Consider the following 26,412-nt stretch of genomic DNA (forward strand, 5'->3'; position numbering starts at 1 on the left):
ACCACACACATCTAAATCTCAGATAAGTGACCCACAGTAAACCAGCATCAGCTTTGTGGACAGAACAGCATACATTCCACCCAATCCAGCAAAATGGGGATATCTGTTGACAGTGCTTAACAATGTATGTATGTATGTGTGTGTGTGTGTGTGTGTGTGTGTGTGTGTGTGTGTGTGTGTGTGTGTGTGTGTGTGTGTGTGTGTGTGTGTGTGTGTGTGTGTGTGTGTGTGTGTGTGTGTGTGTGTGTGTGTCTGTCTGTCTGTCTGTCTGTCTGTCTGTCTGTCTGTCTGTCTGTCTGTCTGTCTGTCTGACTGACTGTCTGTCTGTGGGTGTGTGTCTGTGTACTGACCACGTCATAGTGTCCGTACTGTGCGGCCAGGTGCAGGGGGATGTGTCCATCCTGTGAGACCCCATTGACTCCAGCTCCGGCCCGCAGCAGCATAAGGACAGAGTCAGCCTTGCCCTGCCATGCTGCATAGTGGAGCGGACGCATACCTGCAGGAGGCAGCACATCTATGATCATATACAGTGGCTTGCGAACATATTCACCCCCTTGGCATTTTTCCTACTTTACTGCCTTAAAACCTGGAATTAAAATGGATTTTTGGCAGGTTTGTATCATTTGAATTACACAACATGCCTACCACGTTGAAGATGCAAAATATTTTTTTATTGTGAAACAAACGAGAAATGAGACCAAAATAACAGAAAACTTGAGGGTGCATAACTATTCACACCCTCAAAGTCAATACTTTGAAGAGCCACCTTTTGCAGCAATTACAGCTGCAAGTCTCTTGGGGTATGTCTCTATAAGCTTGGCACATCTAGCCACTGGGATTTTTGCCCATTCTTCAAGGTAAAACTGCTCCAGCTCCTTCAAGTTGGATGGGTTCCGCTGGTGTATAGCAATCTTTAAATCATACCACAGATTCTCAATTGGATTGAGGTCTGGGCTTTGACTAGGCCATTCCAAGACATTTCAATGTTTCCCCTTAAACCACTCGAGTGTTGCTTTAGCAGTATGCTTAGGGTCATTGTCCTGCTGGAAGGTGAACCTCCATCCCAGTCTCAAATCTCTAGAAGACTGAAACAGGTTTCCCTCAAGAATTCCCCTGTATTTAGCGCCATCCATCATTCCTTGAATTCTGACCAGTTTCCCAGTCCCTGCTGATGAAAAATATCCCCACAGCATGATGCTGGCACCACCATGCTTCACTGTGGAGATGGTGTTCTCCGGGTGATGAGAGGTGTTGGGTTTGCGCCAGACGTAGCGTTTTCCTTGATGGCCAAAAAGCTACATTTTAGTTTCATCTGACCAGAGTACCTTCTTCCATGTATTTGGGGAGTCTCCCACATGCTTTTCGGCGAACACCAAACATGTTTGCTTATTTTTTTCTTCAAGCAATGGCTTTTTTTCTTGCTACTCTTCAGTAATGCCCAGCTACGCGTACGGCCTAAAGTGGTCCTATGGACAGATACTCCAATCTCCGCTGTGGAGCTTCGCAGCTCCTTCAGGGTTATCTTTGGTCTCTTTGTTGCCTCTCTGCTTAATGCCCACCTTGCCTGGTCTGAGTTTTGGTGGGCGGCCCTCTCTTGGCAGGTTTGTTGTGGTGCCATATTCTTCCCATTATTTAATAATGGATTTAATGGTGCCCGTGGGATGTTCAAAGTTTCTGATATTTTTTTATAACCCAACCCTGATCTGTACTTCTCCACAACTTTGTCCCTGATCTGTTTGGAGAGCTTCTTGGTCTTCATAGTGCCGTTTTGTTGGTGGTGCCCCTTGCTTAGTGGTGTTGCAGGCTCTGGGGCCATTCAGAACAGTGAATATATAATGAGATTGTGTGATCATGTGACACTTAGATTGAACACAGGTGGACTTTATTTAACTAATTATGTGACTTCTGAAGGTAATTGGTTGCACCAGATCTTATTTAGGGGCTACATAGCAAAGGGGGTGAATACATACAGTGGGGAGAACAGGTATTTGATACACTGCCGATTTTGCAGGTTTTCCTACTTACAAAGCATGTAGAGGTCTGTCATTTTTATCATAGGTACACTTCAACTGTGAGAGACGGAATCTAAAATAAAAATCCAGAAAATCACATTGTATGATTTTTAAGTAATTAAGTTTGCATTTTATTGCATGACATACTGTAAGTATTTGATCACCTACCAACCAGTAAGAATTCCGGCTCCCACAGAGCTGTTTGTTTTTCTTTAAGAAGCCCTCCTGTTCTCCACTCATTACCTGTATTAACTGCACATTTTTGAACTCATTACCTGTATAAAAGACAACTGTCCACACACTCAATCAAACAGACTCCAACCTCTCCACAATGGCCAAGACCAGAGAGCTGTGTAAGGACATCAGGGATAAAATTGTAGACATGCACAAGGCTGGGATGGGCTACAGGACAATAGGCAAGCAGCTTGGTGAGAAGGCAACAACTGTTGGCTCAATTATTAGAAGAGGGAAGAAGTTCAAGATGACGGTCAATCACCCTCGGTCGGGGGCTCCTTGCAAGATTTCACCTCGTGGGGCATCAATGATCATGAGGAAGGTGTCCAGAACTACACGGCAGGACCTAGTCAATGACCTAAAGAGAGCTGGGACCACAGTCTCAAAGAAAACCATTAGTAACACACTACTGGATTAAAATCCTGCAGCGCACGCAAGGTCCTCCTGCTTAAGCCAGCGCATGTCCAGGCCCGTCTGAAGTTTGCCAATGACCATCTGGATGATCCAGAGGAGGAATGGGAGAAGGTCATGTGGTCTGATGAGACAAAACTAGAGCTTTTTGGTCTAAACTCCACTCGCCGTGTTTGGAGGAAGAAGAAGGATGAGTACTACCCCAAGAACACCATCCCAACCGTGAAGCATGGAGGTGGAAACATCATTCTTCGGGGATGCTTTTCTGCAAAGGGGACAGGACGACTGCACCATATTGAGGGGAGGATGGATGGGGCCATGTATCGCATGATCTTGGTCAACAACCTCCTTCCCTCAGTAAGAGCATTGAAGATGGGTCGTAGCATGACAACAAGCCGAAACACACAGCCAGGGCAACTAAGGAGTGGCTCCGTAAGAAGCATCTCAAAGTCCTGGAGTGGCCTAGCCAGTCTCCAGACCTGAACCCAATAGAACATCTTTGGAGGGAGCTGAAAGCCCGTATTAGCCAGCGACAGCCCCGAAACCTGAAGGATCAGGAGAAGGTCTGTATGGAGGAGTGGGCCAAAATCCCTGCTGCAGTGTGTGCAAACCTGGTCAAGAACTACAGGAAACGTATGATCTCTATAATTGCAAACAAAGGTTTCTGTACCAAATATTAAGTTCTGCTTTTCTGATGTATCAAATACTTATGTCATGCAATAAAATGCTAATTAATTACTTTAAAATCATACAATGTGATTTTCTGGATTTTTGTTTTAGTCTCTCACAGTTGAAGTGTACCTATGATAAAAATTACAGACCTCTACATGCTTTGTAAGTAGGGAAAACCTGCAAAATCAGAAGTGTATCAAATACTTGTTCTCCCCACTGTATACACGCACCACTTTTCCATTTTCTTTTTTTCTTTTTGTTTTATTTTGCGAAACAAGTTATTTTTTCTTTCATTTCACTTCACCAATTTGGACTATTTTGTTTATGTCCATTACATGAAATAAAAAATGTAAAAATCTATTTAAATTACAGGTTGTAATGCAACAAAATAGGAAAAACGCCATGGGGGGTGAATACTTTTGCAAGGCACTGGACAATACACATATAAACAAACACAAGACAGACAGACAGTGAGTGAGGGACAGAAGTACAGTAGACATTTTTGGGTTATCCATATGAAAGCTGATATTAAAATCACATCTGTTCCACAGATGGAACTAATAGAATGTACGAGCTGATATACAGTAGAATCACAAGACAATGTGTGCGTCACTAATAAAAACATCACAGATAATATGAATTAAAGGCGAGTCTGTTTGTACTGAGGCACATGTTGCTAACTGGTCTGAGATCTGTATGTACCAGCTAACATGAAATCTCAAGACAATGTGTGCCACTGATAGAAAACATCAGAGATAATGTCTGTGCTGACTGAGATGATCTCACTGAGACCTGTGTTAGCTGTTTTGCTAGCTGATCTTAGAGCAGTTGATAAATAGCGCTGTGTCTCACCGTTCCTGTCCTTGATGTCAACGGTGGCCTGGGCCTCCAGCAGCACAGACAGCAGGTCTGTAGTTCCGGTCAGAGCAGCATGGTGGAGAGCTGAGAACCTGAAGACAACAACACACAGAAAGATAACAGAGGGATATAGCACAGAGGCACAAAGACAACAGAGAAGAGGAGATGGGAAGATAACAGAGGGATATAGCACAGAGGCACAAAGACAACAGAGAAGAGGAGATGGGAAGATAACCAACGGAGAAGAGGAGATGGAAAGATAACAGAGGGATATAGCACAGAGGCACGAAGACAACGGAGAAGAGGAGATGGAAGATAAGATAAGCAGAGGCACAAAGATATAGCACAGAGGCACAAAGACAACAGAGAAGAGGAGATGGAAAGATAACAGAGGGATATAGCACAGAGGCACGAAAGCCAGACGGAGAGAAGAGGAGAATGGAAAGATAACAGACAACAGGGATATAGCACAGAGGCACGAAGCCAACAGAGAAGAGGAGATGGAAAGATAACAGAGGGATATAGCACAGAGGCACGAAGCCAACGGAGAAGAGGAGATGGAAAGATAACAGAGGGATATAGCACAGAGGCACAAAGACAACAGAGAAGAGGAGATGGAAAGATAACAGAGGGATATAGCACAGAGGCACAAAGACAACAGAGAAGAGGAGATGGAAAGATAACAGAGGGATATAGCACAGAGGCACAAAGACAACAGAGAAGAGGAGATGGGAAGATGACGTTTGGAGAGATAGTTCAGTACAGACATAGTATAGTTGAGTGAAAGACACAATTGAGAGGGCATTGGGATTGTTTGGCAATGGGGAGGCTTAGAGGCCAATGGCATTGCTTGTGTCTTTCAACAGTAAACAACCCACCAGCAGCACTCAGACAGAGAGAGAGAGACAGACAAACAGAGTGAGACAGAGACAGAGACAGACAGAGACAGCGCGACAGAGAGACAGACAAACAGAGAGAGACAGACAGACAAACAGAGAGACAGACAAACAAACAGAGAGAGACAGACAGACAAACAGAGAGACAGACAAACAAACAGAGAGAGACAGACAGACAAACAGAGAGACAGACAAACAAACAGAGAGAGACAGACAGACAAACAGAGAGACAGACAAACATAGAGACAGACAAACAGAGACAGCGCGACAGAGACAGACAAACAGAGAGACAAACAGAGAGAGACAGACAAACAAACAGAGAGACAGACAAACATAGAGACAAACAGAGAGAGACAGACAGACAAACAGACAAACAGAGATAGACAGACAAACAGACAAACAGAGACAGCGCGACAGAGAGACAGACAAACAGAGAGACAGAGAGAGACAGACAGACAAACAGAGTCAGCCCGACAGAGAGACAGACAAACAGAGAGAGACAGACAGACAAACAGAGACAAACAGAGAGAGACAGACAAACAAACAGAGAGACAGACAAACAAACAGAGAGACAGACAAACAAACAGAGAGAGACAGACAGACAAACAGAGAGACAGACAAACAAACAGAGAGAGACAGACAAACATAGAGACAGACAAACAGAGACAGCGCGACAGAGAGACAGACAAACAGAGAGACAAACAGAGAGAGACAGACAGACAGACAGACAAACAGAGACAGCGCGACAGAGACAGACAAACAGAGAGACAAACAGAGAGAAACAGAGACAGCGCGACAGAGAGAGAGACAAACAGAGACAGACAGACAAACAAACAAACAGTGAGAGACAGACAAACATAGAGACAGACAAACAGAGACAGCGCGACAGAGAGACAGACAAATAGAGAGACAAACAGAGAGAGACAGACAAACAGAGAGACAAACAGAGAGAGACAGACAAACAGAGAGAGACAGACAGACAAACAAACAAACAGAGAGAGACAAACAGAGACAGCGTGACAGAGAGACAGACAAATAGAGAGACAAACAGAGAGAGACAGACAGACAAACAGAGAGACAAACAGAGAGACAGACAAACAAACAGAGCGAGACAGAGACAGACAGACAGAGAGACAGAGGCGAGACAGAGACAGACAGAGAGCGACAGAGGCAGACAGAGAGGCAGAGACAGAGATAGACAGAGACAGAGACAGAACAGAGGCAGAGAGAGAGAGAGAGACAGAGACAGAGACAGAGACAGAGAGAGAGATAGAGAGAGAGAGAGAGAGAGAGAGAGAGAGAGAGAGAGAGACAGTACTCTTCCATTAGCCCAATAACACACCACAGCCCTGGGCTGTTAGTCACACACTCATTTTCTCACTGGTGACGATTCAATTAAAGTCTGCATGTGATCTGATGGTAAAGTGAATGTAAAACAACCAATTCAATATGTAGAAAGAGGCCACAATATAAAGCAAATCCAGGCTCAGCCAGAACCCTGCTCTGGGCTGTGGGTTGAGGGCTGTGTTATTGGGTAGTACTATAGTGTAGAAGCCAGCCAGCCAGTAGTCTAGGATTCACCAGGAGACATGAATAACAGGAAAGATAATGGAGCTGGAGGCTTTGGCTCAATCAAGACCAGACTCCCCCAATCCTCATCCAGACAGTCTCTCCCCCCTCCTCCCCTTTTCTCTCTTTGTTGTTCAGCCTTATCTGTTTTAGGGAGAAGGGGGGTATTGGGTTAGTAAATAAAAAATGAAAGCCCCCAAACTGTGGGTGGGTGGGAGGATTTGCCCCCCCCCATCATGTTTTATGAGTGCCATGATGTGTGTGTGTTGTCAGGACATGCCAACACAAAGTGTGGCCTCTAGAGGTGACTCAGCTCAGAGGGGAAGAAGGATTCAACTCATCAGGCTGGTGAGTAACAGTGCTGCCTCCAGCACCACCGTCAAGTCCAAACACCACAGATATAAATCTCCCCTCTCACACACACACGCAGGTCCAGGCCGCAGCCACAGCCTGCAGTCACCACCATCCACATGGAGAGGAGAGGGGGAGGAAGCTGCCAGAACATAATATACAGTACAGCACCTAACCATAAATAACCAGACCAGAGACACGAGAGACGGCCTGCACTCTAGAGAGACAGCTAGTACTAGAGAGAAATAGCTAGTACTAGAGAGACAGCTAGTACTAGAGACAGCTAGTACTAGAGAGAGACAGTCTGTACTAGAGAGAGACGGCCAGTACTATAGCAAGAGACGGCCGGTACTATAGCGAGACGGCCGGTACTAGAGAGAGACGGCCGGTACTATAGCGAGACAGTCGGTACTAGAGAGAGACGGCCGGTACTAGAGGGAGACAGCCGGTACTATAGCGAGACAGTCTGTACTAGAGAGAGACGGCCGGTACTAGAGGGAGACGGCCGTTACTATAGCGAGACGGCCGGTACTATAGCGAGACAGTCGGTACTAGAGAGAGAGAGACGGTCGGTACTAGAGAGAGACGGCCGGTACTAGAGAGACGGCCGGTACTATAGCAAGAGACGGCCAGTACTATAGCGAGACGGCCGGTACTATAGCGAGACGGCCGGTATTAGAGCGAGACGGCCGGTACTATAGCGAGACGGCTGGTACTATAGCGAGACAGTCGGTACTAGAGAGAGACAGCCAGTACTAGAGAGAGACGGCCCGTACTAGAGAGAGACGGCCGGTACTAGAGAGAGACAGCCGGTACTAGAGAGAGATGGCCCGTACTATAGCGAGGGACGGCCCGTACTAGAGAGACGGCCAGTACTATAGCGAGAGACGGCCGGTACTATAGCGAGACGGCCCGTACTACAGAGACGGCCAGTACTAGAGAGAGACGGCCCGTACTATAGCGAGAGGGCCCGTACTATAGCGAGAGACGGCCCATACTATAGCGAGAAACGGCCCGTACTATAGCAAGAGACGGCCCGTACTAGAGAGAGACGCCCAGTACTAGAGAGAGACGGCACGTACTAGAGAGAGACGGCCAGTACTAGAGAGAGACGGCCAGTACTATAGTGAGAGATGGCCCGTACTATAGCGAGAGACAGCCGGTACCGGTACTAGAGAGAGACGGCCGGTACTATAGCGAGAGACGGCGGCTGGTACTAGAGAGAGACAGCTGGTACTAGAGCGAGACGGTCGGTACTATAGCGAGAGACGGTCGGTACTAGAGAGACGGTCGGTACTAGAGAGAGACGGCTGGTACTAGAGAGAGACGGTCAGTACAAGAGAGACAGCTGGTTCTAGAGAGAGACGACCGGTACAAGAGAGAGATGGCTGGTACTAGAGAGAGACGGTCGGTACTAGAGAGACAGCCGGTTCTAGAGAGAGACGGTCGGTACTAGAGACGGCCGGTACTAGAGAGAGACGGCTGGTACAAGAGAGAGACAGTCGTTACTATAGCGAGAGACGGTCAGTACTAGAGAGACGGTCAGTATTAGAGCGAGAGAGACGGTCGGTACTAGAGAGAGACGGTCCGTACTATATTGAGAGACGGCCCGTACTATAGCGAGAGACGGCCTGTACTATAGCGAGAGACGGTCGGTACTAGAGAGAGACGGTCGGTACTAGAGAGAGAGAGACGGTCGGTACTAGAGAGAGACAGTCTGTACTAGAGAGAGACGGTCGGTGCTAGAGAGAGATGGTCGGGACTAGAGAGAGACAGTCGGTACTAGAGAGAGACAGCCAGTACTAGAGAGAGACGGCCAGTACTAGAGAGAGACAGCCCATACTAGAGAGAGACGGCCGGTACTAGAGAGAGACGGTCGGTACTATAGCGAGAGACGGTCGGTACTAGAGAGACGGTCAGTACTAGAGAGACGGCTGGTACTAGAGAGAGACGGTCGGTACTAGAGACGGTCGGTACTAGAGAGAGACAGCTGGTTCTAGAGAGAGACGACCGGTACTAGACAGAGACGGCTGGTACTAGAGAGAGACGGTCGGTACTAGAGACGGCCGGTACTAGAGAGAGACGGCTGGTACTAGAGAGAGACGGTCGGTACTAGAGAGAGACGGTCAGTACTAGAGAGGGTACAAGAGAGAGACGGTCGGTACTATAGCAAGAGACGGTCAGTACTAGAGAGACGGTCAGTACTAGAGAGACGGTCGGTACTAGAGAGAGACGGTCGGTACTAGAGCGAGAGAGAGACGATCGGTACTAGAGAGAGACGGCTGGTACTAGAGAGAGAGAGACGGCTGGTACTAGGTCGGTACTAGAGAGAGAGAGAGACAGCGGTTCTAGGAGAGACGGTCAGTACTAGAGAGAGGCAGCTGGTTCTAGAGAGAGACGACTAGAGTACTAGAGAGAGACGGCTGGTCTACTAGAGAGAGACGGTCGGTACTAGAGAGAGACGGCTGGTACTAGAGAGAGGCAGTCGGTCGGTACTAAGAGAGACGGTCGGTACTAGAGAGAGACAGCTGGTTCTAGAGAGAGACGAGGGTAGAGAGAGGTCGGTACTAGACAGAGACGGCTGGTACTAGAGAGAGACGGTCGGTACTAGAGAGAGAGACGGCTGGTACTAGAGAGAGACGGTCGGTACTAGAGAGAGACGGTCAGTACTAGAGAGATGGTCAGTACTAGAGAGAGACGGTCGGTACTAGAGAGAGACAGCTGAGTTACTAGAGAGAGACAGCCGGTACTAGAGAGAGACGGTCGGTACTAGAGAGAGATGGCCGGTACTAGAGAGAGACAGCTGGTACTAAAGAGAGACGGTCGGTACTATAGCAGTACTATAGAGACGGTCAGTACTAGAGAGAGACGGCCAGTCAGTACTAGAGAGAGACGGCGGTCGGTACTAGAGAGACGGAGGCTGGTACTAGAGAGAGACAGCTGGTACGGTACTAGAGCGAGAAGAGACGGTCGGTACTAGAGAGAGTACTAGAGAGACGGCTGGTGGTACTAGAGAGAGACGGTCGACAGTACTAGAGAGAGACAGCTGGTTCTAGAGAGAGACGGCCGGTACTAGAGAGAGACGGCTGGTACTAGAGAGAGAGAGACGGTCGGTACTAGAGAGACGGCCGGTACTAGAGAGAGACGGCTGGTACTAGAGAGAGACGGTCTAGGAGACGGTCGGTACTAGAGAGAGGTCGGTCTAGTAGAGACTAGAGAGAGACGGTGGTACTAGAGAGACGGTCGGTAGAGAGAGACGGTCGGTACTAGAGAGAGACGGCTGGTACTAGAGAGAGACGGTCGGTACTAGAGAGAGACAGCTGGTTCTAGAGAGAGACGACCGGTACTAGAGAGAGACGGCTGGTACTAGAGAGAGACGGTCGGTACTAGAGACGGCCGGTACTAGAGAGAGACGGCTGGTACTAGAGAGAGACGGTCGGTACTAGTGAGAGACGGTCAGTACTAGAGAGATGGTCAGTACTAGAGAGACGGTCGGTACTAGAGAGAGACAGCTGGTTCTAGAGAGAGACAGCCGGTTCTAGAGAGAGACGGTCGGTACTAGAGACGGCCGGTACTAGAGAGAGACGGCTGGTACTAGAGAGAGACGGTCGGTACTAGAGAGAGTACTAGAGAGAGACGGTCGGTACTATAGCAAGAGACGGTCAGTACTAGAGAGACGGTCAGTACTAGAGAGACGGTCGGTACTAGAGAGAGACGGTCGGTACTAGAGCGAGAAAGACGGTCGGTACTAGAGAGAGACGGCTGGTACTAGAGAGAGACGGTCGGTACTAGAGAGAGACAGCTGGTTCTAGAGAGAGACGACCGGTACTAGAGAGAGACGGCTGGTACTAGAGAGAGACGGTCGGTACTAGAGACGGCCGGTACTAGAGAGAGACGGCTGGTACTAGAGAGAGACGGTCGGTACTAGAGAGACGGTCAGTACTAGAGAGAGATGGTCCGTACTAGAGAGAGACGGCCGGTATTATAGCGAGAGGCGGTCGGTACTATAGCGAGAGACGGTCGGTACTAGAGAGAGACAGTCGGTACTAGAGAGAGACAGCCGGTACTAGAGAGAGATGGTCTGTACTAGAGAGAGGCAGTCTGTACGAGAGAGAGACAGTCGGTACTAGAGAGAGGCAGTCTGTACTAGAGAGAGGCAGTCTGTACTAGAGAGAGGCAGTCGGTACTAGAGAGAGGCAGTCTGTACTGGAGAGAGGCAGTCTGTACTGGAGAGAGGCAGTCTGTACTAGAGAGAGGCAGTCTGTACTAGAGAGAGACAGTCGGTACTATAGCTCTACAGGGTGTTTTGGAATAAGTGGTGCCTCAGTGGGCATGTCTCTCTACCAGAGGGAGTTGTGTACTGTGAAGGGAGGCTGGGGGGTTCTGCTGTGTCTGGCTACAGTAACCGACAGGGCCAGGATCATCTCTAAGAGTAATGGAATAGAATGAAAGAGAGAAGGAGAGAGATAGAGGGGGAGGAAGAGAGAGTATAATCCCTCTGTTCAATCCAGCAGCCTGACTGAGAGGTGATAAAATAATCTGACATTAAAAATGCATGTGTGAGGAGCATCTCTGCAAACAGCCTAGTTATCAGGACAGCTTCTAAAATCTAAATAAACCATGTCTGTCTATTGGTGGATAGGAAACAAGTTTGCTCCAGTCCCAAGTCTATGGAGGGACCTCAGACTAAAGACAAAGGCCTACTGTAAAGACGGAGGCCTACTGTAAAGACGGAGGCCTACTGTAAAGACGGAGGTCTACTGTAAAGACGGAGGTATCTTACACATATCACAACGCAAATAGAAAGGTATCAAGTTTGATAACGCGATACAAAATACGGCTTACCTGGAGGCTTCTTAATGAATTTAATAGAGTATTATAGACTGATCTTACCATTATGTCAGCATATATAATGGAGTTACCGTGAGCTGTACTCCAGGGCTTCCTCACACAAAGAGAGTCTGAAGAAAGAGGTAGGGGAGGCTAGACATGCAGGGAAAGAAACTGATATTTTGTGTGAATAAAACCAGCTGCTGAGGCCCAGACTAGGGATGAACACAAGTGCTGTCACGATACAAACATTTTGACTTGGATGCTGATACCAGGTTTAGTATCACGAGTGGTGCAGCGGTCTAAGGCACTGCATATCTCAGTGATTCGATTCCAGGCTGTACCACATCCGGCCGTGATTGGGAGTCCTATAGGGCGGTGCACAATTGGCCCAGCGTCGTCCGGGTTTGGCCGGGGTAGGCCGTCATTGTAAATAAGAGTTTGTTTATAACTGACTTGCCTAGTTAAATAAAGGTTACATTTTTTTTAAACTCTATACCCAAACGATAACACGGCAAAAAAAGCAGAGAATGTGATTTTTCCCAGTTTGTTTGGCTTTAAAAAACAGATAAACTAAATGAGATGTTCTAAATCCACAACAATGACTAAACCACATCAGAAGATGTTAATATGTTTTAGTGAAGATACCCTTTAATTCAAGTGCAGACGCTTAGCACTGTTGTTAGCTGTGTTTCTGTAGCGCATGTGTGAGGGAGTTTGCAAAATGATTGATTCTGCCAGGTAGGCATAGGCTACTGGGAAAAGCTTTCCATCTACCAGACGGTTATCATTAGCATCCATAATGGTTACACAAAGTGATAGACATACGAGCACCGCACACAGACAGGGGCATTCCTGTGTCGTTGCCTCTTCAGAAAATTGCATGGAATACGAATCCCTGATGCATTCTGGTCATGTGTTATGATAATAGAGCATTTACTAATTTGCCCAAGTTAAGTTCAATACATTTAGTGTATTTCCAAACGTGAGACACATTTGATGGAACCGAAAATAACAAAATTTGAGTACCGAACCGTTTTTCATGTTGTAATATTGAGTACAGAAGTGTTGGTGAACCGCGTCCCAAATCACTTGATTTGTGCTTCTGAAAACACTTCACACCTCTGTGAGAGTCACACACCAAGCAGAATATGCACATACACACACCTTCCCTCTCTTTCGTGAACCTTCAGTTGAGCTCTCTCTAAACCTAGATGAAACCTGTGTGACGTTGGTCTCATTAGGCCTGCCTTAGGGCCACTTTAACCCAGTGAATCCTGCCTCTATCCTCTGAGGTAGAGCTTGGTTTCCTACCCTAATGCAGCAGGGTTTATTTGGGCCATGGGGTGGGGATGTATTAAGTCACTCGGGGGCCAGGGGCTTTACACAGAGCCCAGCCATGAAAGAGGGACGTCAGGAGAGGGAGAGAGGGAGGTGAGAGACCGGAGGTACACAATCCCTCCTCTGTCCTTCCCTTCAATTCTCTCTCCTGTTCTCCCCCTGGCAGGACGTGAGAGTCCAGAAAAGAGAAAGGCCCTTGAAAAGGCTCTGTGTTCAAAGCACGCAAGTCTCTCCTCTTGTCAACCCCACCGTCTCCCCCTCTTCCCCTCTCTAGAAGAGAACAGGGACACCTCTTACCTTATCACTCTAGCACACCACTCCAATGAAAGAAAGAGAGAGGGAAGGAGAGACAGAAAGAGAGGATGAGAGAGATATGTATGGAGGGAGATGGAGAGGGTCTGACCTGTCTCCAATCAGGCCCCTCAGTACCAGGTTGGAGTGCTGTCATCCCTACAGACTGGAGTAGTATATCGCGCAGACAGACAGACAGACAGACAGACAGACAGACAGACAGACAGGCAGGCAGGCAGGCAGGCAGGCAGGCAGGCAGGCAGGCAGGCAGGCAGACAGACAACTCCACACTGCTCCCCAGCCAGACCAGGGACAGTGAGAGAGTTACAGCCTCTCAGAGCCAAGGCACCATACTGTCAAGTGACATTCCTGCTGATAGTGTCACATTCCCCAAGGTGACGTGGCCAGTCTAGTATCTCTCTGTCTATCTGACTGGCTGGCTGGCTGACTGACTGAGAGGTCAGAGGCTAATAACTTCCTTCCAATCTGGGCTGTGTGCTAATCGTTTCAGCAAACAGAGTGGCCTGGCCTTGGTCATCGAGGCTCAGCATCAATGCAGGAGGGCCCTATAGCACTGTGTAGTATAGTACTAGAGCCAATGAAATGGCTCGGAAACACGGGAACTAAGACATCACTTTTAGATACATTTCAATGGTGAGGTCTTTTTTGGAAGCCTTTGGTATCTTTCATATGTTCCTTTATAAGTCAATGGATTTTATATGACAGTACAAGTCGTCTGAATGAAAACATTTACAGGGAGTTTTTATGAGCGCAGGTTCAGACACACTGTTTCATTCTCTTAAATATACAGTCTTTCAAAAACACACACACACACACACACACACACGCACACGCACACGCACACACACACACACACACACACACACACACACACACACACACACACACACACACACGTGTTGACATACACTTCTAACATGCATGGATGTCAGCTTCTGTGGTAGTTTGGAAACAGAGCAGGCTTTCTGTCCAGCTCTCAGAGGGAGAGTTAGTAGTGTATCTCCTGCCAGGGTTGGTTCTTTCCCTCCATTGCTTCAGATGACAGGGGTGTGTTGACGGGTCCTGGCAGTACTGCCCTCTGTGGACACACAGACACACAGGCCAGGGATCCAACCAGTCCCCCACAGACAGGCACAGCCATTCAGCCCAGGCCATTCCAGTGCTGCTCTCCATGGAAACTGCACCCCAAACACAGACCAAAAGCTGGAAAAGTTCATGGAGACTCAAATACTAATTTGTCTCACAGGGTTGCAGAAAAGAGACCCTTTAATATACTACAGCACCAGTGTTTGTTCAGCATGCCTTTCTCTGACACACACACACACACACACACACACACACACACACACACACACACACACACACACACACACACACACACACACACACACACACACACACACACACACACACACACACACACACACACAATCTCTTTCTCTCATGCATGCTAGTACATACACGGAGAGAGGGCAAATAGTCTACGGAAATGGGATGCATGGGTGCCAAGCACACTCTCACAGCCTCACACACACATCTTAATAACAGTTGCGTGAGCTGACCAGTTGGACAGTTTATTAGGTACACCACCCCTCTCCTACAGACAGTGAGTCACGTGGCCGTGGATGACTTTATAAAGCAGGCAGACAGGCACCAAGGAATTGAGTTACTGCTCGATTAAATGTTAGAATGGGTAAAAGGGACCTAAGCCACTGAGTGTGGTATGATCGTTGATACCAGGCACATCAGTTCCAGTCTCCCAGAAACTGCCACCCTCCTGGGCTTTTCACACACAACAGTGTCTAGGGTTTACAGAGAATGGTGAGACAAACAAAAAACACCCAGTCAGCAGCAGTGGGACGAAAATGGAAAGAATTGTGCCAACAGGCTTATAGCGGCGCAGTACAACAGTGGTGTGTAGAACAGCATCTCGGAACGCACAACTCATCGGTCCTTGTCACTGATGGGCTATTGCAGCAGACGACCACAGAGGGCTCTACTTCTATCAGCTAAAAACAAGATGACGCGGCTCCAGTGGGCACACCTTCACCAACACAAAACATTGCCTGGTCCGACGAATCCCGGTTCCTATTGCGTCATGCTGATGACAGAGTCCGGATCTAGCATAAACAGTATGGGTCCATGGCCCCACCCTGCCTGGTGTCAATGGTACAGGGTGGAGGGGGAGGTGTAATGGTGTGGGGAATGTTTTCCTGTCACACGTTAGGTCCCTTGATACCAACTGAGCAATGATTCTATTCCCTGAAGAATTCAAGGTGTTCTGGAGGTAAAGGGGGGTCCAACCCGGTACTAGATGTGTGAACCTAATAATCTGGCCACTGAGTGTATGTCAACCATGTCCACGCCTACAGTAAGGGATGAGTAAGACCCTTTCATCATCCTCTCATACAGGTCTTCACCTGAACAACATTCATAGTACTACATACTAAAGAGCCCAGTCATATCCCCCCTCACTACTGCCAAGACAGACTGAACACTTTCCATGATTGCCCAACAACAAAGTGTTCTAGAAAAACAACCAGCCCACAATATACATGAGTGATTACTGTTGTAAACATAATTGCTGTGTGCTGTGCTTCAACACGATCGCGTATGGCCTACTAATGGAGCGCTAGACTAAGCTATAGGATATGAGACTGAGCTGTAGTGATAAGATGAGGGGTCGGGTTCCTGCAGTAGTATAGTCTGTGTTTAACGTTAGAGAGAAAAGCAGAGCAGTGCCAACAGCACTGATGAATAATGAAAGACCTTTCCCACCACTTGAAATTCCATGTCCCCACGGTAGCCATTACAACCGAGCAGCACACACACACACACACACACACACACACACACACACACACACACACACACACACACACACACACACACACACACACACACACACACACACACACACACACACACACACACACACACACACACACTGAGGAACACACAGCAAGACACAAATTAACACTCTTCCGACATGCTAATGTTGAGCACCACATAAACTATATAGTATATACAAAAGTATGTGGAAACCTTCAAATTAGTGGATTCGGCTATTTCAGCCACACCCATTGCTGACAGGTGTATAAAATCGAGCACACAGCCATGCAATCTGCATAGACAAACATTGGCACTAGAATGGCCTTACTGATGAGCTCAGTGACTTTCAACGTGGCACCGTCATAGGATGCCACCTTACCAACAAGTCCGTTCTGCCCTGCTAGAGCTGCCCCGGTCAACTGTAAGCACTGTTACTGTGAAGTGGAAACGTCTAGGAGCAAAACAACTCAGCTACGAAAAGGCAGGTCACACAAGCTCACAGAACAGGTCCGCCAAGTGCTGAAGCCCGTAGTGCGTAAAAATTGCCTGTCCTCGGTAGCAAAACTCACTACAGAGTTCCAAACTGCCTCTGGAAGCAATTTCAGTACAATAACTGTTCATCGGAAAGCTTCATGGCTGAGCAGCCGCAAACAAGTCTAAAATCACCAAGCGCAATGCCAAGCATCGGCTGGAGTGGTGTAAAGCTCACCGCCATTGGACTCCGGAGTAGTGGAAACGCGTTCTCTGGAGTGATGAATCACGCTTCACCAGCTCGCAGTACGACTACGACAGATGAATCTGTGTTTGGCGGATGCCAGGAGAATGCTACCTGCCCGAATGCATAGTGCCAACTGAAAAATTGGTGGAAGAGGAATAATGGTCTGGGGCTGTTGGTCATGATTCGTGCTAGGCCCCTTAGTTCCAGTGAAGGGAATTCTTAACGCTACAGCATAAAATTACATTCTAGACAATTCTGCACTTCCAACTTTGGAGCAACAGTTTGGGGAGGGCCCTTTCATGTTTCCATATGACAATGGCCCCATACACAAAGCGAGGTCCATATAGAAATGGTTTGTCAAGATCAGTGGGGAAGAACTTGACTGGCCTGCACAGAGCCCTGACTTCAACTCCACTGAACACCTTTAGGATGAATTGGAACGTTGCCTGCGAGCCAGACCTAATCGCCCAACATTAGTGTCCGACCTCACGAATGCTCTTTTGGCTGAATGGAAGCATGTTCCCGCAGCAATGTTCCAACATCTAGTGGAAAGCCTTTCCAGAAGAGTGGAGGCTGTTATAGCAGCAAAGGGGGGGGGGACCAACTCCATACTAATGCCCATGATTTTGGAATGAAATGTTCAATGCGCAGGTGTCCACATACTTTTGGTCATGTAATGTATCATCATCAAGCCTTCAACTCTGTTTCCAGCCATGTTATTCCTCTCTGGTGAACTAGTATATAATTCCTGGATGCGGACGCTGTCATCATTGCATTGAGTTGTGTGGAAGCTTTTGTAAACACTCCCATCTAAATCGGTCACAGTCCCGCCCACTACGTCAGACAAACCCCACCCCTGACCCCTCAGGCTCTGCCTCTGAATTCTGCCTCTGAGAGCTGACAAAGAGAGAGGAGGGGGTTGGAGAAGATGCATAACAAGCAGTAAACCATGGCCAGAGCCTGGGGCCTGGGGGGGGGGCCTGGGCTCTGATATATGGTGCGCCAATGTCCTGCTCTCTGGACCGTTTTACAGCCATCTCAGAGGCACGGCTTATCTAAAGGTCTCCCACTGTTGTCTTGGCTCTTCTCTCTACTGTTACTCTGTTTATTTAGGCTGAGTGAGGGGGCACCAGTAGTGTCTGTAGAGGGGGAAGGCTGTTTGGATGGATGTGGGAGCGCTATAAGAGGTAGTTATATTTGGATATCTCGGGTGTGCTAAGCCTATCGGACTCAATCTGAACTCAGACAGTCGAATTGTAGACTTTGCATGATCTACTTTTTGACTAGTTCATATTCTACAGGGAGCTGAGCTACTCTTTAAAAAGCCATGCTGCACCAAAGGATCTCACCAATGTCATCAATGTGCTGCTCTATCAGCTACTGAGAGAAATTGTGAAAATTAGTATGGCTCTAGCAGCCGACAGAAATATCTGCGGTGAAAACACACCACCCTGTGAAAAGGGGAAAAAGTGAGAACTTTCATATGGGATCCAAGTCCCTCTACAAAGAGAAAAATAGATGAGGAGAAACTAGACCTATGCTAATAAGCGAGAGAGAGATTTTTACAGTCAGCATTTCCACTGGCAGACAGGGTAACTGGGGGGTTAGTAGACTGTGGTGTATCTGCTTTTGGGCAAGAAGCAGTAGTAGAAACAACAATTAAATGAGCGTTTTCAGCAGTGACACCTTCGCTTCTCCTCCAGACACAATTACCAGTTAGTCTGCTTTGGCTGACTTAGCAAAAGGCCATGATTCAACCCAAGGCAAACTAACGCAGGGTGTTTATCACAAGCCAAGACAAGACGCATTGAGCTTTAAAATCCCAGCACTAGTATGTAGAAGCTATACATTAGAACTACTGTTTTACAGATACAGAAAGAGCAGCTTATTGGTAGCCCATCTTTTTATTTATTTGTATTTTTTTATGATTATTTTATTTTTACAGAGGTTGTCAGTCAGTTCTTTAGGACAGTGTTATCATCATCACACACTTACCCATCTCCATCCTGGTAGTTGACGTTCAGTCTCTTCGTGGAGCCCAACAACTCTGCAAAAACACAAGACAGAAAGTAAATCAACATACGTTCAGGATATTTTTAGAACAAACACTGTGCTACTGGTTAACCTAGAAACTATTCACTTAAGCCTGGAGGGAAGTGTCTTCATGGTGCATCTTCAGTTCATGGTTTATAGTAGTATACTGGATTGGCTTGCTTTTTGGTTGTGCAAAATCTGGAGGTTGAGCATTGTTTTACAGATCTAGTGTTAGTTCACTCATGATCATGTGTTTGCTTGAGAGCTCAAACCATCTCCAGGTTCAACAATATTATCTGTGGGAACCAACTCAGTCATTCTAAAAGAGTATAGAGCATCTGGTTCTGGAAAGGCTGAAGACCTGCAGGCCACAAGACTAAGAGATCCTGGTCTAGATACTCAACCTGATAAGTTTCTACCATGTTGTTGTCATGTTGTGTTGCTACCATGCTGTGTTGTCATGTGTTGCGGCCTTGCTATGTTGTTGTCTTAGGTCTCCCTTTATGTAGTGTTTTGTTGTTTCTCCTGTCGTGATGTGTGTTTTGTCCTATATTTATATTGTATTTATTTTTAATCTCAGGCCCCCGTCCACACAGGAGGCCTTTTGCCTTTTGGTAGGCCATCATTGTAAATAAGAATTTGTTCTTAACTGACTTGCCTAGTTAAATAAGGGTTAAATATATTGTTTTTTAATTAGAGGGCTATGGGGTCATGGTTCAGGGTTTAAGGAGAGAGCGACAGACAGTGGAGTGGAGACTCCAGCTAGCTCACCCACCAGGCCTCAAAAACCTGGTGGCGATCCCAAACAAACTGTCCCTGATAGAGCTGTCCCTTTCTCTCCGTCTCTAGAGGCAGTTCATTAGCCTCTGACCCCAGGCTGACCTCTGTGGCCAGGTCAGGAGACAATACACTGTTCAGAGAACAGGGGGGAGGAGACCTTGTTGTGTCTTTTGATCTTCTGATAGAGATGCCTTTCCATCATCCTAGTGTGGCTTTAGAAGAAAAAATGTCACTGGACACCACAGGGACTCATATGGTGCTTTTCCATCTAGAGTTAGCCCCACACCGGGAGTCGCCAGTGTTTTATGTTAACGTAACCTCTAGTTATTCTGTTTCCATCAGGACTGTGACACTAAAAACTTGTGACGGGCAACAACCTCTGCATCATTCAAGAAGACTGTTGCTTTGTCATGGCCAAGTGAGACACGGGTGCTGCCCCAGTAGATGGAAACAGAAAAGTCTGTGCCTTTTGGGTAAAACACTGGGGTAAATCGTCATTGGAAATGTGCCAACTTACTACAGTCACTATGCCCTCCCAAGACGTGATCAACCAATGACGGGGTTGTTCCCTTGTGTATCTCACTGGCCCTGCTGACACCCCAGCTCTCTTTGACATCTTTCATACAATTTCTCCAAACATAAGCACAGACTCACCAGTTGCATGTGATAAGGAGCACATTCTTATCAATTCTGTGAATTCCAAACAAGGTTTGTGCTTTGTAGAGTCATGCAGCTTATGCCCTGCGTTCAATCAGCATGTCAGTGTGATGCCACAGTCATCGTCCCTGACCTGAAAATAGTCACTCATTTCACAGCAAGGTCATTGAGACTATGAATCACCACCACCAGCGGTAGATATACAGTTTAATGTCAGACACTAAGCATTTGTCATCTGATGAAACAGTAATTGAGGTCTGTGAGGCAGAGCTCCATCCATGTCAGCTGGTCACAAGATAGAGTCTGCACTTGTGTTCTGGTCTCCAATGGCGTCTGAAGGCGGGTCAGCCGCTGTGAGGGTCACTGTTTGCTATGAGTTCAGTGAGGTCAAAGGGCAGGCCACAGGGGGGTAACACAGAACCGAGTGGGAAAGAAGTCCCAGACACTGGATACACCCACGGTGTGGAGACATGGCGACAGCCCGTCTTACTACTGCTCATTATGTCTGAGCAGGAGGCGAGCAAGGCCAAGGTAGCCTCAACAGCCCCAAAACAAGTGCTTTGAAGTGAGCTTCTATTCCAGATCTCTGCTACACAGCCAGTTTCCCCTTGGGGATCTCTGTGGCTCTTTGATTATGACCTCAATTCCATAATTAATTAGATGTATCAAACATTGCGTGTCGCAGTCAAGTCATGGGAACACAAACCCCTCTTCGAAGAAAAAAATCTGAACACTTTGCTGGCCGTGTAACCAGCACACACTGACATCAAACCCGCATGTGACTGACAGGATAGGCTGCCTGGCATTGTCTTCACTACGGGAACCAGTTTCTAATGCTGAATATTGCAGCAAATTGCCCATTGAAGCTTTCATCTGCTGAACATTTGTTAAAAGTTATTTTTAATGTAGTTTATGGAGAGGGAGGAAAGCGCCGCCTGTTCGGTTACAACGTTTTGAGGACTACATATCTTTTTTACATTAAAGCTGAAAGTATAACGTACCATAGATTTGGTACCGCAAGAATGCTAGGCAAAGGGGAGATTTTGCTTGAGTCTGCACCTTTGAGAATTCTGTCTTGGAAAAAGTTCATGGATTCAAGTCGCAGCCTGTGTCTCTGGTGCGACTGGCAGAAACAGAATCTGTTGTAAAATATCAGACTAAAATTAGACAACCACTGTGAGTATCAAAACTATGATTATATGTTCTTCCATAAAAGAGCAGGCAACGCCTCAAAAATCCATTTTGTTTCTGGGGCTCAAATGACTGCACTTAGGTCTAGGCAATGAACATACAAAAGTTCAGGTCATAATTTTCCTTCTGCACTCATTGTGGTGTAGAACAGAGACCAGGCCACCATTATCCATCCAAAATGTGAGACAGGAACAGCTCTGTTACAGAAGAAAGAGCTTTCAAAAGTAGGCCTTGTCGAAAACTGCTCTGTGAAAAACGCCAGCAGTCCCATCATGCCATATTCCCTGCCATTTGACTCAATGCCCGAGATTCAAGCTTTAAGTTGCAATAAAGAAACCCTGATAGCTTTAAAGGACCCTTCAAGCCATGCTAACAGGTTCCTACTAGATAACACAGCCACAAAGTCTGTGAAGAGCATGAGGATGCTAACGTTGGCCGGCTTGAGCTAGATACCAAGCTAGCATACGAACTCTCTCCATATGACGTTGTGAAATAGTGCATTGTGGGTAGTTTAGAAGATATCCGGAAATAAGTTCATAATTAATAACCCAAAAACATAACTATGTTTGTAGCTATAGGTAACCAGATCATGACTACAACTAAGTTACTATGTCTTTGACAACACTGTGTTGTTACGTTGGTGAGTAAAAACTCCTGCTTCCTACCCTTTGCACATACATGCTTGTGAATTGTTGCATTATTCAAGAGATTAATATGGTTTGGTTGCATTATTCAATAGTGTAATATCTTTAAGAATAAAAGTTTGTCACTGTTGAATAGTTTTGCTTACTGGCTTGTGGCTACTGTGATATTTACGGTAAACTTGAGCTGAGGACCAAACATTTTTGCATTGCCAGCCACAACAAAAGGTAGAGTAAAGCAAGGATGTAATGTGAAGGGAAAAGTAAAATTATCTTTCGCCACCCCGCTCCTCAGTCTCTCCTTCATATCTCTTAGTGGGAATAGGGCCTTATCTGCTGAGTAAATGGGGACAGGAAGTCATATCGCAGTGCTGGGGTATTTTTTTTGTTGCCTTATCTGAGCTCTGGGACAATGACAGGGTCGCACACAAAGGAGGCCGTTCCCCTGGCCAGTTCCCAGATCCCTGTCGTTTTTAAACAGCTCTGTGAGGCGTCAGAGTGGCTATTCCCCACGTCTAGAGGCAGCGCTGCCAGAGTGGACCACAGACACAGATTTCAACACAGATCGGTTTTATCTGTTTACTTTCCTCAAATCAACAGTTACATGTGGAGAAAAGTCATCACACACTGCTAAGTCCGCTGGGTAAAGTTAGGTCCTCAGTTTGCCTGGTGGCTAGCCCTCTCTGGAGCTAGATATGGACCTTTATAGCATTTTGACCGCAGGAGGCTCACCCATCTATCAACACCTACCTGTTCCTGGTGCAGTTAACACCTGCGTAGCTGCACCTGCCTGGTTACATCATAGGAAGCAGTACTCTCACTTCTGTGTCTTGAGGCCCCTTGTGCTGCTGCTCACTCCGAAACATCCACATCCTGTCTGAACACCTGCCTCCTAGCCAAAGAGCGGGAAAAATCCCTCAGCAATCAGAGCCACAGTTTCTGAAATCTCGCACTTAAACTATAAGGGGAAGTGCTGTCAGAGAGAGAGTAGGGAGGAGAAAGTGAAGGCCGAGTGCTTCCTCCTGTGGCAAACAAGCATTACAAAACATATATATGGTCATTGCCCCTCAGAAATCTCCATGCCAGATTACCCCATATTACTTCAGTATATGCAGCTACACAGAGGAGTCCAAACTGTCTGGCCGTTAAGAACACAAGGTTAAGAACACATCAGGGGTAAGAGATTGGTGGTGTGGCTGAGTATTTTCCTAAAGTGCTAACAAACCAAGCCAAATTTCCTCTCTCCATCTTGTGTCCATGACTGTTCACACACTCACACTCGGCAAGGCAGAGACAAGACCATCTCAGTTCACCTCCCAGGCCTCTGGCGGTCCACTTTGTTTCTGTGTTGTTTTTCTCCAGGGAGGAATGTACCTCGTCTTGTGGGGCAGTTGTCCGGTTTGCCCCATCACCTCCACCTCCTGGGGGTGGTGTTTGGGGGTGATCAGAGGGGGCCAGAGTTTTACTGGAGGCACCATGAGGAAGCACTGGCTGTGTGACTAGGAACCGGAGGTGTAGGAGTGTGTGAGTGACCTCAGGGGTGTTTCGTTGCAATCTGGCTGTGACACGGAGGGGGGGGACCTCTCAGAAACAAAAGCAGGGACTTGAGCTGGGCCTCTTCTACACTTCCTTTCCCAAGACCATTGTTCCAAAGAGCGGGAGGCTTAGGCCATTGTGTGAGCCCCCTCCCAGAGGAGGGAGAAAGGGAGGCAGAACGAGAGAGGTCCCTAAACTCGGTGTTCCTCCATCTCACCGACTCTACTCCGCCCTCTCTCTTCGTTCTCTCTGTCTCCCTCCACCTCTCCCTGCTCCCTCTCCCTTTTTTCTGCACTCTATTTTCCCCTCGTTCCCAGCTCTTACTCTGATGATTAGAGTAATGCCTGAGAAGCAGGGAGTTCCTCCTGTTCCATTCACAACTCATTACACAGCCTACATGGAAACCAGGACCACCTCTAGTACACAAGAGGATCCAGACACAGACAACCAGCTTCTCACACAATCAAGTAACCAAACAACCAGCAACACAAAAAAAGAGCACAAATGCCCTTTCATAAAAGGGGAAAAACATTATTTAAACAACTGAGCAATTACTTAGCAAGGGGACAGGGAGAAAAGGCTCCCCTCCTGCCCTAAGCAGTGTCCTACTGATCCAGACCTTTCACACACTTCAGCCTCTCCAGAGGAATGTGTACGCTGCTGTACTGTAGTGTCTCACTGCCTGCCCACACCTGCTGCCCCACGCCTGGGGCTTTACTCACACCACTCTTATCAGGAGACAGATAACACCGACATCAGACACGTATCAGCACAGATACGAGCCAGATTGTTCTCTCTCCATCATATCTGGGCCTGCTCTCTTCTCCTGGCCCTCTAGGCTCCAACAAGCTACGTCCTAATGGCTGACAGGAACGCCAACATGCATGGTCTAACGCATGAGAATGAAGAGTTGAGGCTCCCAATGTTTTCCTTTGAGATGAAGTGGAGTGAAACCTGAGGCCCATGTGCTGTCTTCCCTCCAGCCAGTGGGGAGTCTGGGGTTCGGAGCCCGGGCCAGCTTGGCATGGGGAGTAGCACCATGGTATGTAAATAAAAGAGCTGCAGATGGGCCTGGAGGAGTGTGTGGTCACACACGGACACGGCACGCCAGAGGGCCAACACTAACACCAGCAGAAGAGATTAACTTTGAAATGCACATGTACACACACAACACCCCGGGTCAAGGGGGGTGTTTATGGGAAAGGTGATTTGCCCTGTCAGTAGTTGACACTGCTGGTGTCCCAAATTGACTGTAATGACTTCACACAGCCATTTTGTTGTCGTCTGGAACTGTTTTGGGGCCAGTGACAACAGTCTAACTCCTTTCTTTGACTCTGTAGAAGTACTGCTGATACCATTACAGTCAGCAAAGATGTAATTAATTCACTCATACTGAGGGGACAAAGAAGAAAACTATTCCCTGAATCTCTCATGAGGAGTTGACAAGGTTGTGAAGGATAACACTAAAACAGCTAAAGCAGTCATTTGGACTGCTCATATATATTTTTTAAAATACTCCATTTAAGTCATGCCCCCCTCAGTCCCTTGACTTTTCCTAAATAACCCTATATAACACACTGTCGTTGTTAGAATCTTAATATCACAAACAGAACTGGTGTTATAATTACTTTTAGGAGGGCATGTAATTTTTTTACAGTGGGGCCTGCTCCACTCCTTCTCCCGACAGTGGGGCCTGCTCCACTCTTTCTCCCGACAGTGGCGCCTGCTCCACTCCTTCTCCAGACAGCGGGGCCTGCTCCACTACTTCTCCCGACAGTGGGGCCTGCTCCACTCCTTCTCCCGGCAGTGGGGCCTGCTTCACTACTTCTCCCGGCAGTGGGGCCTGCTCCACTCCTTCTCTCGGCAGTGGGGCCTGCTCCACTCCTTCTCTCGACAGTGGGGCCTGCTCCACTCCTTCTCCCGACAGTGGGGCCTGCTCTAGACAGTGGGGCCTGCTCCACTCCTTCTCCCGACAGTGGGGCCTGCACCACTCCTTTTCCCGACAGTGGGGCCTGCTCCCCTCCTTCTCCCGACAGTGGGGCCTGCTCCCCTCCTTCTCCCGACAGTGGGGCCTGCTCCACTCCTTCTCCCGACAGTGGGGCCTGCTCCACTCCTTCTCCCGACAGTGGGGCCTGCTCCACTCCTTCTCCCGACAGTGGGGCCTGCTCCACTCCTTCTCCCGACAGTGGGGCCTGCTCCACTCCTTCTCCCGACAGTGGGGCCTGCTCCACTCCTTCTCCCGACAGTGGGGCCTGCTCCACTCCTTCTCCCGACAGTGGGGCCTGCTCCACTCCTTCTCCCGGACAGTGGGGCCTGCTCCACTCCTTCTCCCGACAGTGGGGCCTGCTCCACTCCTTCTCCCGACAGTGGGGCCTGCTCCACTCCTTCTCCCAACAGTGGGGCCTGCTCCACTCCTTCTCCCAACAGTGGGGCCTGCTCCACTCCTTCTCCCGACAGTGGGACCTGCTCCACTCCTTCTCCCAACAGTGGGGCCTGCTCCACTCCTTCTCTCCACAGTTGAAGGCACTGTCCCAGTT

General features: G+C 47.8%; 1 protein-coding gene across 6 annotated transcripts in view; it reads right to left on the reverse strand.

Moving 5' to 3' along the window:
• LOC118376791 (caskin-2-like) overlaps nucleotides 1-26,412 on the reverse strand; it is a 108,696-nt gene that overhangs the window by 41,942 nt on the left and 40,342 nt on the right. For all 6 annotated transcript variants that reach the window (XM_052491328.1, XM_052491332.1, XM_052491331.1 and 3 more), the window contains exons 3-5: nucleotides 19,032-19,083; nucleotides 4,182-4,279; nucleotides 351-496 (exon numbers count right to left, since the gene is read on the reverse strand). In XM_052491328.1, coding sequence (XP_052347288.1) covers nucleotides 351-496; nucleotides 4,182-4,279; nucleotides 19,032-19,083 — 296 coding nt within the window. The remainder of the gene's footprint in view (nucleotides 1-350; nucleotides 497-4,181; nucleotides 4,280-19,031; nucleotides 19,084-26,412) is intronic.

The sequence above is a fragment of the Oncorhynchus keta genome, chromosome 32, assembly GCF_023373465.1.
Source record: "Oncorhynchus keta strain PuntledgeMale-10-30-2019 chromosome 32, Oket_V2, whole genome shotgun sequence".
NCBI classification, from domain to species: domain Eukaryota; kingdom Metazoa; phylum Chordata; class Actinopteri; order Salmoniformes; family Salmonidae; genus Oncorhynchus; species Oncorhynchus keta.